This window comes from Coffea arabica, chromosome 6e (assembly GCF_036785885.1).
Source record: "Coffea arabica cultivar ET-39 chromosome 6e, Coffea Arabica ET-39 HiFi, whole genome shotgun sequence".
Taxonomy (NCBI): Eukaryota; Viridiplantae; Streptophyta; class Magnoliopsida; order Gentianales; family Rubiaceae; genus Coffea; species Coffea arabica.
Genome location: NC_092321.1, coordinates 59,014,652 through 59,032,408, shown reverse-complemented (window position 1 = coordinate 59,032,408; position 17,757 = coordinate 59,014,652). Strand labels below are relative to the sequence as shown.

Below are 17,757 nucleotides of genomic sequence, written 5' to 3'. Positions count from 1 at the left end.
CAATTAACTAAATAAAACCTAACATACAATTTCAATTTAAAACTTACCAAACTTATACATGACTATAATTCAAAAATTATATAAATCACCATAACCAAAAAGGAAATAACAATATTCCAAACTATTTAATTTGGCAACACTAAAGTTAAATGTAACAGAGCATATTAGGAAAATTCCAAACCTTTTTTCTGATAATTTTGACTTAAGTATGTAAATATGTTTTCCTCCTTAAAAAAGCTTCTTGACTCATTGAATTTCTTTATTTTATAATTCAAATATCCGTAGAATAAAAAATTTGATACATACATATTAATGGTGAATAATGGTAGCCAATAACACTATTATAAGCTAATTAAAGAAATTTGTTTTCTTCAATTCTTTTTTCTTTTTGTAGTTAGTGAGCTTAAGACACTTCAGTAGATTTGTTTTTCCTATATTCTATATTTTAGTGTTGGACTTTATACTCTAACATTAAACTTTTAGTATATAAATTAATTTTAACATTTCATTTGCACTTAAAATAAATTCTATATTGATATTTTACAAGCATCTGGACAATTTTTCGTACAACACATGTATATCAAAAAGTGCATTTAAAAAATTAATATATGAATTTAAATCAATAGATTGTATTTAGATGGTTGTCTTTGGGAGTATTTTAGGATGATTTTTAGACCAAAATTTGATTCAAAACCTATTTTTGATGGATGTTTGTAAAAAACACCAAAAAAGTAAGTGAAATTTTACTTGAATAAACAGCAAAATAAAAAAAAATTGCACAGAGGAACAAAAAATGGTGATTATAGTAAGTTCAACTATTGCCACTTTTACAAGAATCTAAAAAATATATAGATGTTAATACAAGAAATCAATTAACATTCGAAGAGTTTGTTAAACTTTTACAGAATAGAAGAAGGAAGTATGATAAAAAAAATGAAAAAAAATAAAAATTAAAGAAAAGGTAAGGAAAGCTAAACACGTCTTTACAAATATTAGAATATAGTTATTAGATTAGAAATGATTTAAACTTACCTATTTAACACCCACTAATGATTAAGTTTAATTTATATCTAATTTAATTAGGTCAATGTGGATGATCAAAATCTACCCATAATATATATTTAGTACGACATTTTAAAATAAGTTATGCTGAAATAAAATTCTTTTGAATTTTTAGCCTTTTTTGCATATAACTATTTTAAATAATAATAATAATTATTATTATAATTCAAATAAAAGCTCACGCATAGCATGGTCAAATGCTAGCAACAGTATATTTATGGCGTTAAAAGACAAAAATTCTATCATTCACTTGATTGTGGAGGCTGTCAATCAAGCTTAATTTAATACGAAGTGGTTGGCTTTTAAAGTCCAATATACACTCTATGAAAGATATATAATCTATAGCAAGTACCCTATAACTTCCAAAGTGATGTTCAAGACATTGAAATTTAGTGGATCCCCTTTCAACCTTTTCCTTTCTGTTAGTGGCGGAGCCAGAAAAAATTCTTAGTGGGGGCAAAAGTAATACTATAATTATTTACCTACTCTTTTTTTAGTTTTTTAAGCAAAAAAAAAAAAAAATCACCAACAAGTACAAATGAAGTATATATTCCATGAAAAAAAATAAAAAGACAAACTCAAAATTATTAATGTAATAATAATTTTATTTCATAAACAAACTAAACTATTTACAATTGCTCACGGTAAGTTTTCATATTTTGATAACGGTTTACAACCTTCTCATTTTGAACTTCACGAAGTATATTTTTCTCAATGTAAGTAACTAAACAATCATTCATCCAAGTGTCTCCCATTCTATTTCGTAACCGATTTTTCACTATATTCATAGCTGAAAAAGCCCTTTTTACGGTAGCTGTAGCAACAGGCAAAATCAAAGCCAACTTTAGGAGCATATAAACCAATGGATACACAATATCTCTCTTAGTCTCCACTAACTTTTGAGCTAGATCAGAGATTTTCCCTAAATCTAGAAATTCCTTAGCTGATTTCAAGTCATTAATATAAGTATCCAATTAAGTGTCAAGTGCAAGAATATCCAACTTAGAAAACTCACAAGGATAATGTTCTGCAAGACGAATCAACTTTATCTTATCAAATGCTGCAAAGGAATCACTTGGGTTCAAGCATGCCATGCAAAGAAGCAACTCCATATTGATTTCATTAATTGAAACGATTGTTGAGTTCTTGGAGTTGTAAATCTATCACTGCACAAAATAGCTCGACTCGATAGTGGTGATGGTTTGTAATTTGCTGAACTTTTCTTCGAGGTCTCCCACTACTAATGAATATTTCATCCATTTTAGGAATGATGATCTCATGTTTTTCACAAAACAAACAAACTTCATCAAGTAAAAAATCCCATCCATATTCCCTAGTAGCTTGTAATTGTTGCTTGGAAACCTTGACTAGACCCATTACATTCGCAAAATCTTGATCCTTCCTTTGTAATGCTTCAGATAGTGCATTCGTTATTCCCATGATTTTCTTCATCAAGTGTAAAATAAATGCAAATTCAAAAGATTGCAAAGAATTAAGAAGTGCATATGCTTGACCTCTTTGCTCCACAAGACCATCATTTTCAAGTATCATAAGAACATCTATTACAGAATCATAAATAAGAACCAACTTCAACAACGAGCCAAAATGTGAACCCCAACGTGTATCACAAGCTCTTTGAAGGCTAGTTTCTTGATTTAAGCCCCGACCACTCACAAGTTCTCCAGTCATTAGATCGTCAACGCTTTCTTAAGTCGTTGTTCTCTAAGAATTTCTTGTCTTTGAGATGAACCTTCAAGAACATGCACTAAGGTAGACAGTGTATTATACATAGAAGAGACTTGGCCAACTTGGACATGTTTCTTTGCAGAAGCTGATGTGCAAAACAATGAATATAAAATGCAAAATTTTCCTTCAGGATCAAAGTTTTTAAACCATTATATTCACCTCGCATGTTACTAGCACCATCATAACCTTGACCATGGATTTGTGACATGCTCAAACCATGCTTTGAAAATAATACATCAATTGCTTTCTTAAGTGAAAGAGCAGTAGTATCTCTTACATGTAGAATGCCAAGAAAACGCTCAATCACATATCCATGTGAATCCACGTAACGTATAACAATTGTTAATTGCTCCTTTGTTGATGCATCACGAGATTCATCACATAAAATAGCAAACAATTTGTGTCCAATGGCATTTACAATAATACTTGTAGTCTCACTTGCCAAAGCATTTGAAATATCCTTTTGAATATCTGGAGCAATGAGTTTGAGATTTTTAGGGGCATTTTCAAGAACAACCTTTTTTATATCATCATTATGACCCGCAAGGAAGTGCAAAAGTTCAAGAAAATTTCCTTGATTTTCAAAGATATCAGATTCATCATGACCATGAAATGCCAAACCTTGGCGTAGGAGAAATCTAGCACAATCTATTGAAACTAATAAATGAGTCCGACACTCAACCTTCATTTTCTCTAATTGCTTAAAAAATGCCCCTTTGATGTGCTGATTTGATTTAACAAACTTTGACATTTACTCCAACTCAGATTGTGTGCGTTATTAGGACCACCAACATGAACATCAAATCTATCCTTTTTTTTTCCAATTTGTGAATCCTTCCTTAATGAAACTATCACCACCAGATTGTTCGCCCACATCTGGTCTATATAGATAACAGCATAAGCAACAAGCGGCATCTTTTTCAAGACTATATTCTAACCAATTCTTGTAATCATCAAACCAGCCCCGAAGAAATCGACGTATCTTTTTTCCTATCTTTTATTGTGGAAAAACATGCTCAAGAGGTTGACATGGTCCCTTTTGTAAGTAATATCTCCGAATTTCATCTTGAAGGTTTGGATGATAATCCCCAATTTTTTTCCTTTGGGCTGGATCTACAGGTAATTCATCTAAATTAATCCCCAAGCATCTTTTTTTTATTGTCATTTATTGCATTTTCATTATCCTTGGCTTCTTCTTTATTAGATGACTCTTTTTCCATTGACTTCCTCTTGAAATATCTCCCGCAGCTAAAGAAATTAAAATCAATATATAAGATACTAATGAAATTAAAATATTAAATAGACAATAAAATCTATCCAATAACTATTTCACAAGTTAAAGTTATTTATTAAATGACTTATTTATTCATTACTAGATCAAATCATTAATCGCAACATATGAACCTAATCATGTTAATTAGACAAAAGGATCCATACAAGAATAATTTGAAAGTTAAAATATATGTCAAATGACCCTCTATTCATCATTACATTAACTCCAATATAAGAAACTAATCAAGGCAAATAAAAAATAAATTATAAATCCATAAAAGCACCATTTCACAAGTTAAAATATTTATCAAATAATCCATTTATTAGTTATTATATTAACTAATCAGTTTTCAAATTTCTTTAAAACAGTAATAGTCTCATGCTCTAGAAATATATTTGCAAACAAATTCAAATAATAATAATAAGAAGTAATTGTTTAGAACCTGATTTTGATGATCTCCTAAAGTTGGTAAGAAGTTTAGAAAAGAGTTGCAATGGTGGTGGACCCCGGAGATCAACTGATTCTGCTACAATATTTGAATCGGATGAAGTGATTAAGAGAAAGAGTAACTAACTTGATTTGGAAGTAAGAATCGCTCTCGGTTGTGAGAGGAAAATAGGGGACCAGAGGAGAGAAGGAAAATTGGGAAGTGGGGACAAAGAAAATGATTGATATGATTGGATGAAGTGATCAAAAGAAAGAGTAACTAGCTACTTGGTTGTGGAAGGAAGAGTGACTCTCGGTTGTGGGGGGAAAAATAGGGGACTAGAGGAGGGAAGGGAAATTGGGAAGTGGGGACAAAGGAAGTGAATAATATGATTGGATGAGATGATCAAGAGAAAGAGTGGCTAGGTACTTGGTAGAGTGGCTGTCGGTTGTGTTGGGGGGGAGGGAATAGAGGACTAGAGGAGGGAAGGGAAATTGGGGAGTGGAGACCATGTCAACCTCGTGAGCAAAGACAAAAACAAAAAAGATGAAATTGGGGAGTGGGGCACTCCCAATTTAACACTATATTCTCTACCATGTCTTCGAAATTGTATAAGTATTATAGGAATTTAAAGGGAGAGTGGGGCCCGTGCCCCACCTTAAATCCGCCACTGCTTTCTGTGATGCAAATGAGAACAATAAAGATAGCTAAACAGGCTAGCTGTGAGAATATGACATTCTTAGCCAGCCATGCCCCTCAATTGCCTCAATCCGTACTTTCAAGCAATTTCATAAGCCAACATCCCCATGTATCCCACTCGAATGTGGTACATGAACAATTGTTGGTGATAATAGTACCCAACCGTGTTTAATGGCCGCCATGGCTATTGCACACAAACAATAATTTTACCAATGTGTACGTATGAATGAAGAAAACCACTTTAAGGACCTCCAACTATCGCATGAAAATTGGGAGAGATGGGACCTCTCCCATTTCAATTCTGTCCAGTTTGCAATGTAAACCGGAATAATTTTGATATAAACATGAATTATCATTGAATTAGTGTAAAACTCACGATTACATCAAAACTTTAAAATCTGGAACCCGAAAATTGGAAATTCACATTCTCAAAGTTCACAATTTTGGCCAAATCTAAATCATGAAATTCACCCCAAAAGGTTGCACGTGCAAACTTCTAGTCCTTCCTACCCAAACAATGGCGCCTTCCAAACAAACTCATCATCTTCTTCTATCCTGATGGTATATACGTTGTTCTTGAATTTTGAACCCAAAAAAATTGAATATAACAATTTCACATAAGAAGCTAAAAGGTACTTTAAAAATCACAAGGAGGTTTTTTCGTTGAAACCCTAAACCAAAGGGCAATTTAAGGCAATTTGTACCTTTTCTTGACTAGCCAGACTAGAATATGCACTCAAAATATGACTTAAAGTAAGCTGCCTGTGCTTAAACGGGCGAAACCAATGAAATAGTAGATAAAATTAGCAACTAATTTTCTTTTTTCTAGTGGATCTGCCTAAATACATGTAAATTAGAGAGTTCAATAACCATAAAAACTTAATATCTATCCATTATTTGAGTGGTGATCTACGAGGTACTCCTTTTCTCCCTTGCCTTCTAATTGGACGAAGCTGCTGGACTTCCAGGCCATGACTTGGTTGCAGATCAACTTTGCCATTGATTCCTTGAACTGATTTAACCTATAAATGAACATAAGTTATGTATAAGTAAATTTAACACAACTGAGGCCTAAGATAAAATCTCAAAAAAGAAAAGGGGAAAAAATCTTACTTTGCAGGCGATTGAACAAAACCTATAAGTTGGATCCTTGATATATCCTTGACATATCTGACACTTCGGACAATTTTGCACTGACTTGTTAAGTTTTTCATGCAAAAAGAAAATCAATTTGAAGTTAATTATGAAGGGCTGAATGCCATCAACATCCATATCTTTTGTTATGTCCTCTTTTGGTACAGCTACTCGATGAGATGCTTTGCAAACCTAATACATGATAAGTAAAAGTTTATTCCAAACCAGACCCAAACAAAAATTAAATAAATACACATGCATGCATGTTGAAATAAAAACTAAACGTACCCGCAGAATATCATGATTTTTGTGAGAATTTGTCCAACAACATTTATCACAAATTGGCCCATCCATACATGTTTTACAGAAAACTGTTTTCCACCGATGGGTTTGAACGCTACAAGTATCAATGTCTTCATAGAATCCTACTTGAAGCAAATGTTCTAACCATCGTGGTTGAGTTCCATATGGAAGCATTGTAATGTCCCTTTCCAAAATTTTGGAAGGAAAAAGGAACGATCACAGAAAAGTTGTTATAATTCTCAGAATCTTGAGTTCCGTGGAGATGTGAGAGAAGTAGAAAAAAGTTTATGTTGGTTTATAACTAGTATATATAGGTTTTATAGACTTGGAAGTTAAGAAAAAATTGGAAGCGTTACTAGTAGTTTCTTTACAATTATGAACTGTATCCGAAGTTTACTATAATTGGGACAAGAGATTAGCAATTTAATATAGAATTTCTGAACTGTTTCCTGTCTCTGCAATTTCATTGTAGTACAAGGAAACGCTCCTCTACTTTCCGTGCTTCCTATTATGGGTTGAAAACTATTCATTCTTATTTTCGAGTAGTATATAATGGCCAATTGCTTTTGTTATTGAGTTAAACCGGTCGGGCAAGCTACCAACAAGATTTTCAGAAGATTCTAAGTTTGAGTTCGGTGTTTAGTAAATTCTAACTTGAATTGGAGTTCAAAGTATTAAATTGGATTTTTTTCTCATAGGGGTATATGGAGACAAAATGCCCTTTCAAAATCTAATTGATATCAATGCATTAATTGCAAAATCCAAAATTGATCCTTTAAAAGGGTTGCGATTATGTAAAATAAGATTCATAGAAAGAAAAATTACTATTAATTTTTGAATAAGAATTAAATCATTTTTTAATATTAAATGGGAACGTGTTACATCTCATATTTATTAATTTATTAAAGAATTTTTTCATGCATGGATGGCATTTTCTCAAATTGTTTATTATGGATGAAATATTTATCATTGTGTATTCATGCTATAGTACTACTTGTTGCAGCCCAATAGAACTTTTTTATATTAATTTCGTGGTGTTTCCATGGCAACAGGAGCTGCAGCACATGATTCTGAGATATTTAGGTATGTCAATGGATAGGGTTTGGGTTGGATCCCTTTGATCCAAATCCAGACCCATTTAATTTAGTTAGACCCAGATCCAGATCCAGACCCTTTTGGGTCTCAAAAAGTAAATTCATATCCAGACCCTTATGGATTTGGGCATCCATGGGTATTTTTTGAAAATACTAAAGTAAAAATGTATTAAAAATATATAGAGTTAATAAATAATAGAAAGATCATCCAATTTTTATTTTCAAATAATAAAATTAACATTCAACAAATTGAATGCAATATTTTGAACTCAAAGAAAGAATTATTATTGACTACTTCTATATATTTTTAAAGATTCAACTGCATCCACATTAATTGATATCAATGCATTAATTGCAAAATTCAAAATTGATCCTTTAAAAGGGTTGCGATTATGTAAAATAAGATTCAAAGAAAGAAAAATTACTATCGGTGTGCATAGTTGTAAATGACCAAAGAAAAGGAAATATAATATAACGGGTACAGGAAACTAAAACTTGTTCAATTTCATTCTATTCATGTACAAGCCTACTACAAAATTGAGGACATTAGGAATCAAAACATTTTATTGCATTTAAAGATTATCATATAGGATAACTCTTTTAAATGAAATAATTGCCACGTAAAGTTAAAACCAAAATACCTTGTTTTCAGTCAACATTCACATTTAAGTACTTATAGACTGTCCAGTAATTAGCAATATGTGCAAATAAAATGTTAGAGGACCTCTGAGCATTTAAATAAAATATGTGTTTTTCACTCAAAATTTTTTTTAAATCAACAACAGTATTTCATTCCAATAAATATGTGTCCATTCACCCGAATTCAAACTTTTAGTAATTGTACTAGCATGGGTCTGGCCGCGCTATGCAGCGGCCTACCCACTGGTATGACTAATGAGGATAATTTCCTAAAAGATCATAATGTATATATAGGCTGAAGAGGTAAATACTATGCAAATCACAATAATACATTACATAAACTCAATCATTCATGTCTTAGTAGAATAGATACTTGGGTGCTAGCCACAATTACATATTAGGAGGCTTAAATAAACTTCATTGCCTATTGAAGTACAGCATTGGTGGTTAAACTATTAATAGGTATATTAGGATCCATTACTTTTTAAGTCAAAAGAATAATGGATCATAATATAATTCAAAAGATATTGTCTTAGCAATGGAGGCAAGGATGAAGGCAATGAACAAAAGATTTAACAAAAGTACAGAAATAGGCCATATCAGTCTTCCTTTGCTTTAGCTTTCTTGGCTGGACTGTCTTTGATATTTGCAGGTGGACCATACGGTTTGCAGGTTTTTTGGCAAACTCTTCAGGAGCCTTTGTTGGTTGTTTAGCATGTGTGTCTGCTGGTAAATCTTCTAGAAACTCATGGCTTCTTTTTGCTCCACTGGTTGCAGATGTCTGGCTGTCTTTGTAAGAACTGGCTCCAGCAATTTCTTCAAGTACCAATTTTGTGCTTGGTGTGAACAATTGATCCTTTGATAATGTTTCTGCATGCCTTGCTGATGAGCTGCCAAGTGCAGAAGAAACTTGAGTGTTTTCTGGAAGTTCCAGTGGAAGGGGACGGTGTGATAGTTCAGCTGCAGTATAAGCCTTAATGACAGTATTCTTTCTCTGCAGTTGACCTTGGAAAGGAGTCACATAGGATTTCAGAAAACAGACTACTGTGTACTTTTTCAAGGCATCATTAAGTTCAGTATCTATTTGAAAGCCCTGCACTAAAAAATTTTTTTAGTTAGGTTCAGTGAATTCCTTTCTATGTATATTTGTATTTATGGCTGAATATAAGACAGAAAATTCATACTTACATCTTCTTGTGCTTGCTTAAGCTGCAATGGAGTGAACTCAATCAATTTTTCAGCATCTTCTCCAGATATAATGCAATGTATTGAGCTCGAAGCATCAGTTAATATAATTGGAATGCGAGCCCTTTAATTGAGTGGAGGAATTAAGATTAATATATGGTAACAAATGCGAATAATGTTTAATTTAGAAGCATAAGTTAATGATCTAACCTGAGTTCAACTTCACTTTGTTGTTTACATGAAGGACAGTGGATGATCCAGTCAATGTCAGCATTCACAATTTTGTGACAATTCGCACAAGCTGTAGTCCAATATTTGGTGAATCCATATGCAAGTTTGACAGTTCCTTGCACCCAAGCTGCCTTTTGCTGAGGCAGGCAACCATGAATGGTATTTGAATGTGAATTAGACACAAAATAGTTATATTTAAGCAAAATTTTAGAATAATAATATGGCACTTACAACTGGAAATGATGCCTGAAAATTGCTGATTGCTTTGATATCTTCTTCATTTGGAGGAGGAAGTAAACAGCTTGCATCATTGTATGTTTTTGCATCAAGCAAATTCCTGATTTCTTCCTTGTTCAAGCTGAACCTGAATGATTATGTTTAAAACACAAATAAAAAATTTATCAATAAAATAACTTGATTATTTATGGAAAAAACTAAAAAGAAAACTATACTTACCATTCCCTGAAAGACAGGTCATCTGGGAGTGGAGGATTTATCAGAATTCCAGATAAGTACCTAGTAGTGAATGACAAAGCTGTAAAAATGATGAAATGTTTTAGTAGTAGAACACATCAAGTACTTAAAAGACACACAGTAAAGAAATCATAATGCATAATGAAAAATTTACTATTGAATATGGTCACTTTAACACGTAGAGCTATGATTAGAGGGGCAGTGCTAATCATGTCTGCTATTTTGCTCCCTTCATCATATTCAAATTCATTCCAGAGAGTCATAAGCATCAGTTTCTTCCTGTCAGGTATAACAAAAAGCTGTAACTACTATCATTAATCTAAAATGACTTAATAAGAAGATAGTTTTCAGATTTGATTTACTCTTCATTGACTACTATAATGTCTCTAGAAGAAGAATCTGGATCTGTCTGTTTTACTGGTAATGCCTGAATCACAAAGCCTCTAATATCTGAAATAAAAGTATTGATATGAATGTAAGGAATCAATAAAATATCAAATGATTGTGAAGTAAAGAGAAAAATAATGTAAGAAAAATTACTGCAAAGATTATCTGAATCAGCATATTTGTGCAGATCAGAGAAGTTTGTCAGCTCAAATATGCAAGGCAACATAGGTGGCACAGGTTCAGCATAGTTTTCAATCAAAGTCTTGTAGTTCAAAATCCAGGAGCATTCATAGGTCCCAACTCTGTATGTTGGGTCAGCAGGAACGACAATGGCATTGGAAACATAATACCTTTGATAAGGCTGGAGAAATTTACTGAAGACTTTGATGTGTTGTTCATAGGTGACAACAGAAACTTTTGTTCCCTGATTAGGATTACAAAAAGTCAGTTTTGTATGTATTACACTGACAATGAAGCTATAGCTGTGCTATGATAGTATGTATGTTCACTAAGTTAGTTCCCAGTAACTTTGGTTGTAACAAATATCATCTAAACTCAGATAAGAATTAATTACCTATTTCATGCACAAAGTAAGCAGAAGGTTATTGAAACAGTTGAGAAACAAATCATGAATGGCAAGATCCCAAGTCAATCTTCTGATTTTATGCTGTTGTGGAATTACTGGTACTGCATTATCCTACCCCTTTCAGAGATGTTCATAAATAATCTCTTCAAGCTTCAAGCATAATTCTGAATTTTTATTTTTACTCTTATAGAATTATTTAACACTAATTGGATTTTTATTATCATTCTTATGGAATTTCATTTGTATGACTATGATGATGGTCATCCTCCAAATGAAATGGATCCCTGGCTTATAAGTTGTATTTGTGGATATGCAGATAGAGCAACATAATATATTGAACACTATAGCAAGTGCTATAGAACAAAGATTCAACAACACCAATCTTATTGATTCAAAGTCATTCATGTTCAACTACTTGCAGATCATTTGCAGATGAAGACATAACCTATCTATTCAATAGGGAGAGAAACAAAACAATTCACCAAGAAATTATGATCATTGACCAGGCTTTGGTCTTTTCCAGCAAGCACAATAATGTGTTTGCTTTAAACTCATAAGATGAAGCCAGGCATGTTTTATATTAGAAACTTACATGAATACTAAGGGTTTTTTCTTAAGCAAATGTAATCAGCAGACAAACTTTTGTTCCCTGATTAGGATTAGGAAAAGTTAGTTTTATATATATTATGAGTTATAGCTATAACTATCATGTTGATGGCTAACATTATATTTATGACACAGAAATTAAAATTATAGGAATGAATACTTTAATAGTTAGGCGAGTATTCACTTGTAATGAAACTATAGTTCTGATATCAGCAGATGAAACTATGGTTTGTATAGATGAAAATGTTAACTGCCATAAGTATGTCAATTATTGCAGTTCATTAGTCCTGTGTAAATTTAGAGAATTAACATATTACACTCCCACATGCTGTCTACTACAGCCTGTCTTGATGACCAGCAGAAATATTCATTTTTTCTCCCCTTAAGCTTTTACAATTCCATTATCTCTTTAGTGTGTGTGTCTTTTGTGAGATGTAATAAGCAATAATGTAACAGGGTAAACTGGAATTCCATATGTATATGTTTGTGATATACTCATAACAAAGGTTTGTAATGCAAGAATAACTTCAGTATAAGGTAAAATTTTTTGGTATAAGTTTGAAAATTGACTTCTCATTCACTCTTTTTTTTTTGGTGTCACAGATTGAGAACATTCTTCTTTTTCTTCTGGACCAACAAAGCCTACTTGCTAGCTGGATAGAAAATTTTAATGAACAGCAAGATTCCCTTCAGGAGTAGGCTGATATAAGTAAGATATCAGAGCTCTAAATTCACTGATTACTATGTCAAAAGTGGTGCTAATCATCCTTATTCTCAGCTTCAGAAAGTATCAACCATGTGGTAATGAAGAGGCAAATCATGAAATGTTCGTATATAGAATCTGAAATGTTCTCATCTATGAATTTAATTAATGAGCAGAGAAATAGGAAAGTACTTGCTGACCTCAGAATCTGTGAGCAGAAAGCGCATAATTCGCCTAGGTGGAACTTCACGAGTTAATTGACCATGGCTTCTGTGAACAACTTGGGCTAGAACAGTCCACTTTTCTGCTCCTTTCTGAATGTCTAGTACTGAAGATATATGTCTAGGTATGATGGCCTGTATTCGTAGAGAAATTAGATAGTGAATTAAACAAAATAATAAAGTTGAAAACAAAACAGGCCATGAATATTAAAACCTGATAATGTAATCTGGGAAGCTTCAAGAACTTCTTTATATACTATATTTTTAGTATGATCAGTGCATGATTCATCAAAATAAGCTGGCCTAATAAGTACTTTTACAGCCGAAGCTGTTTTAGCTCTTGAAAGTGCAACATATAATTGGCCATGTGAAAACACAGGTTCTTTCAAATAAATACCAACAAAATCTAAAGTTTGGCCTTGTGCTTTATTTATTGTCATTGCAAAGCACAAACGAATTGGAAATTGTGTTCTCTTATATGGAACTGGATATTGTTCATCACTTGGTGGCTGCAAGGAAATTCTATGTATAAAAACTTCTTTGCCACAAAAATCAACAACTGCAATTTTAGCACAAATAACATTCTTGCTCAAACTCTTTATTATCAGTCTAGTTCCATTGCATAATCCTTCAGTAGGATCAAGATTTCTTAAAAGAATTATTGGGGCATTGGATTTTAACAATAGCTTATGTGGAGGTAAATTGCTAGGTGTAAGAGTATTCAGAAGATCAATATATTCAGATTGATGATTTTCATTCAGTGTTTCATCATAGCTTAGGTACTCAGTCAAATCTCCTGGAATTTTTTTGATCAATTGATCATTTATTTCATCTACAAAGTTATTCTTTGTAGTTAGAATTGCTCTATTTTGTGAGCAATGCAGTTTCTTTGAAGGATCTTTAAATTCAGGATACACAATATTGATTAGCTTTTCAATTGCATCAGTCTCATTATTATAGTTAACTATAATTGAAGATGGAAGTTTTACTATGTCATTCTCATCTGTTTCTTGTGTTCCATCTCCAATTTTTAAAAGAAACTGCGTGAATGAAGGATCTAATTTTGCTCTCATGTTCTCTGTTAATTGCAATTTCTCTAGTTTGTGCCATAATGGAGAATTTATCAAACATGCATTTATCATTTCAGTTTTTGTTCCCTTTCTAACAACTGGCATTGTTTGTCTAAAATCTCCACCAAGTACAACTACCTTTCCGCCAAATATTTCTTCTGAATTCATTAAATTTCTTAAAAGATTATCTAAAGCTTCAATTGCTGCCTTTTTAGCCATTGGTGCTTCATCCCAGATTATGAGTTTTGCTTCTTTGATCATTGCAGCTAAAGAAGTTTGTTTACTAACCCGACATGTTGCACCATCAAAGATATCTATTGGAATTTTAAATCTGGAATGTGCAGTCCTTCCACCTGGTAAAATGGAAGCTGCAATTCCTGATGTAGCTGTAGCAAGAGCAAGATAGCCTTTAGATCTAACATCAGCTAACAAAGCTCTATACAGAAATGTTTTTCCAGTACCACCTGGGCCATCAATGAAAAAAACACCAGGTCTATCTGAGTAAATTCTCTCAGATATGACTACAAATGCTTTTTTCTGTTTTTCATTGAGTAGCTCAATTGAATTTAAGTCAATTTCTGAAATGATAATGTTTCTTTCTGCTCTTAATTCTCGAGTTTCATTCTCTATATTTTCATAAGAGAATCCAGTGGGAATCAAATTATACGAATGTATACTTTTTCCCATCGATTGCAAAAATCCATCAATTTGTTGCAAGACATTTCTTTTCACTTGTGCAGATGTCATTGCTGAACATTTGGCAAAATCTTCTGACATAGAAGATTCAAAATTTTTCCACAATGCCTTTGGGTCATTAGGGCAAGAATAAACCAAAAGTGTTGCAAAGAGTCCCCTCATTTCGTAGGGCATATGAAAAAGTGAGGCTTCTTGTAAACAAATTTCTTGGCTGTTATCATTTTGTAACAAGCCTCGAATTAATGCTGCTTCTTGGAACGTTTCTACTTGAATTCCATTAAAGGTTCTTAGGTCATCAAATGAAATTGGACATCGAACCTTTGATAAGAGTAATCTCAAGTAGTATCGTTCTCCTTCAGAAGGATGAGCAGTCATTATTCGACCTATTGATTCACCTTTTTCTCTCAATTTCCAGTATTTTTGCTTAGGTAACCAGACAAAATGATCAGGAAATTCTACATAAGTACAATTTAGATCCTGAGCTGCTTTATCTGTCCTATTCATGTAAAAAAATTCAGTGAGCATTGTTTTCTTCAAATGATAGTTATTGACAACATTTTGAAGATTAGCCGTTTTTTTGAAACTCATTGGCTGATAATTCTCCAAATGTAATTGTAAATGAATAATAGGTGGCTTTATTTCACTCATACAGAATCTAAAAATTCTCCATGCTGCCTCAGGTGGAGAAACCCACCTAGCTGATACATATTGTTTAATTTCATCAATTTCTGAATCAGATTTATTATTTACTACAGAGAAGCTAGTTCTATCATGACCTTTATAGATATACTTATAAATGTATTTGACTGCCTTAATTGTAGAGCATATTTCAACATTAAGATGGCAATCAAATTTAGCCAAAAGATATGGATTGTATGGTACAACCCATCTGTTATCTAAAAGAGCTGATTTAATCTTAATTTGAACTCCATCATCTCTCCTTCGATATTCAGGATATGCATTAAGAGTTTGGATAGTTTCCTCACAGAAATTTTTAGGAAAATTATTCTTGCAAGTTCCATTTTTTCTCATGCATACATTTGTTGGATCAAGTGAACCACATGGTCCATGAAGCATATGTTTAATGACCAAATTATATAGATGTTCATTTTTCTCTTTATTTGGTATCTCGGCACAGACAATTTTATCATATTCTTCAGGGGTATACATCTTGAATTTTGACTTTAAAATTAGCAAGAAATGTGCATGTGGCAGTCCACGTTTTGGTATTCAATGACATAAGTGTAAGCTGCCACTTCACCAAAGATGCATTTTTTCAAAAGTTCATCTTTAAGTTGCTCTAACTTAGCATGAAATACTCTAGCAAGCAAATCTGGTCTGTTTTGTGCCTCTTCTTTGTCTATTAACTGTTCTTTTATTTCTGGCCAATTAGGATTGCAAGTCATGGTCAGAAATATATCTGGTTTACCATACTTTTGTACTAATGTCATTGCATCCATGTATTTACGTCTCATATTTCTTGGCCCTCCAATAAAGGATGGTGGTAATATGATACGCTGGCCAACATTACATGCTTGACTCTCACCTGATCCTAAAGCATCTATTATGCCTTTCAAGAACTCTCTCCTAATTTCCTCTTGTTGTAATCTATAGAAGTCAAGTCTTTGTGTCTCAAGCTTCACATATTGATCAACAATATATTGTTGTAGAAGTCGAGCAAAATGTAATAACCAAGATTCATCATTGTCCCTAATCTGAAGTTTATAACAATAATATTCTCGAAGGGACACAAAATTTGGATCTTCATGTATGCTTTCCATTGCTGTGCAAATAATAATAGTACATCATTAAATGTCTAATCATAATAAATAATAAATATGTAAAATGAAAGATCATGGTATATAGTTATTATACTAACCATATTCTTCATTTTGGATTAATTGTTCTGCTGTAGCAGCATTTGCAGGGGAAATCAAATCTGCTACATGTTGTTTTTTTTCCTCTTTCTTCCATATACTTTTGCTCCTTTCTTTGGTATTCCTTGGTGCCAGCCAAGATCACCAAAAGGAAAAAGTATTGGATATTGGAGTGGATCATAACATCCATAATAGTACTGTATATTTTTTGAAGCACCACTATGGGTATGAACTCTAATATCACGTCTGCCGGTTTCTCCATTTTCTTGCCCCTCAACCCACAAACCAGCAACTTGTGAAGTTGTTGGTCGATTATAAACTCTTTGATCAACACCGGGCAGAGTTTTTAACACAATGTAGTAGTTATCTAAATTAGGTACCTCTCTCAAATTTCAAAAAAATTTTGCATATGGATTACACTCAAGAACTTGCATAATTTTTCTAATCACACTTTCAGATAATCTAGAACAAGCTGCTAATCGATTGCTTACTTCAGCTTCAAAATCATTGAAATATAACTGTAAATTATTACTATGACCATTGCTTGAATTGAAATCATTCAGAAAATGATATATTTGTCCTTGAATTCTAAAAGTGTAAATTCCTTTATTCCTTTTTGAGAGAGTCAGATCAGCTTTAACACCGAAGGAAGTGAATCCAAAATGATTATTATACGTTCTAATAAGAGTTCTAAAAGATTGTGCCTCTTGTGAAGATGAAGTCAATAGCTCCTTAAAGATATCTGGAATTTTATTTTGAGCTAGAACAACTTCACCATCTTGGCAACAAAAATATGCTGTCTCAGAAAAAACTTCTTCGCTCCACAATGAGGACAATCTAGTTGGCGTGGTAGGATATCAGCTTTGTCAGGAATTATATCCAACAAAGCTCTTCCTGTTTTGCACCCTCTTCCTAAAATATAATTATTTTAGAGCACTTAGTAGTCAAATCATTCAATTGATTTTAATGCTAGTTTAAAAACAGATATTAGAAAACTTAAAAGTATTAACTATAGACCTGGCTGAGTTTTTTTCAGAGATGATCTGCGATGTTTCGAACGAGATCGAGAAGTACGCTGAACATCAACAACTGAAGAACACTCATTCACAATCGTGATGCTTGTTCGATTTTCAATTATATTTGTAGAAGCAATAGATTTAGATTTTGCTCTCAATCTTTTGTTTTTCCATCTAAAATAGGCCAGTCTCCTATATTCTTTCGTATTTATTACCTCTCCATGATATATTTCAGAATATTCAAGAGGGCTCTTATCATAAGAACCAATTGATCTAGATTTTCCTCTCAATTTTTTCTGTTTCCATCTAAAGTAGGTCTGTCTCCTAT

The 17,757-nt window shown here is 32.7% G+C and overlaps 3 protein-coding genes across 3 annotated transcripts; all 3 read right to left on the bottom strand.

Moving 5' to 3' along the window:
- Positions 1-2,036: 2,036 nt before the first annotated feature.
- On the bottom strand, positions 2,037-2,751 carry LOC113696873 (uncharacterized). The gene is made up of 2 exons (XM_027216259.1): positions 2,361-2,751; positions 2,037-2,122 (listed from the first exon to the last, which is right to left on the bottom strand). Exons 1-2 carry the CDS (start codon positions 2,749-2,751, stop codon positions 2,037-2,039), a joined length of 477 nt encoding a protein of 158 aa, XP_027072060.1.
- On the bottom strand, positions 2,751-3,496 carry LOC113696872 (uncharacterized). Its single transcript, XM_027216258.1, has 2 exons — positions 2,968-3,496; positions 2,751-2,812 (listed from the first exon to the last, which is right to left on the bottom strand). Exons 1-2 carry the CDS (start codon positions 3,494-3,496, stop codon positions 2,751-2,753), a joined length of 591 nt encoding a protein of 196 aa, XP_027072059.1.
- A 6,749-nt stretch (positions 3,497-10,245) lies between these two features.
- Positions 10,246-15,706, bottom strand: LOC113696871 (uncharacterized). The gene is made up of 6 exons (XM_072056329.1): positions 13,085-15,706; positions 12,750-12,905; positions 10,808-11,078; positions 10,630-10,717; positions 10,422-10,546; positions 10,246-10,328 (listed from the first exon to the last, which is right to left on the bottom strand). Exons 1-6 carry the CDS (start codon positions 15,704-15,706, stop codon positions 10,246-10,248), a joined length of 3,345 nt encoding a protein of 1,114 aa, XP_071912430.1.
- Positions 15,707-17,757: the final 2,051 nt, after the last annotated feature.

What these genes read in the sequence shown, in the direction of transcription:
- LOC113696872 (XM_027216258.1), bottom strand. Translation starts at nt 3,496, where the DNA reads ATGAAGGTTGAGTGTCGGACTCATTTATTAGTTTCAATAGATTGTGCT. An exon ending in TGGTGCTAGTAACATGCGAG is followed by an intron (nt 2,813 to 2,967) that starts GTGAATATAATG and finishes ATGTTCTTGAAG; the next exon opens with GTTCATCTCAAAGACAAGAA.
- LOC113696871 (XM_072056329.1), bottom strand. Translation starts at nt 15,706, where the DNA reads ATGTATACCCCTGAAGAATATGATAAAATTGTCTGTGCCGAGATACCA. An exon ending in AAACAGCTTCGGCTGTAAAA is followed by an intron (nt 12,906 to 13,084) that starts GTACTTATTAGG and finishes CTACGAATACAG; the next exon opens with GCCATCATACCTAGACATAT. An exon ending in TGATTCAGATAATCTTTGCA is followed by an intron (nt 10,718 to 10,807) that starts GTAATTTTTCTT and finishes CTTTTATTTCAG; the next exon opens with ATATTAGAGGCTTTGTGATT.
- LOC113696873 (XM_027216259.1), bottom strand. Translation starts at nt 2,751, where the DNA reads ATGACTGGAGAACTTGTGAGTGGTCGGGGCTTAAATCAAGAAACTAGC. An exon ending in TTTTTTACTTGATGAAGTTT is followed by an intron (nt 2,123 to 2,360) that starts GTTTGTTTTGTG and finishes ATTCCTTTGCAG; the next exon opens with CATTTGATAAGATAAAGTTG.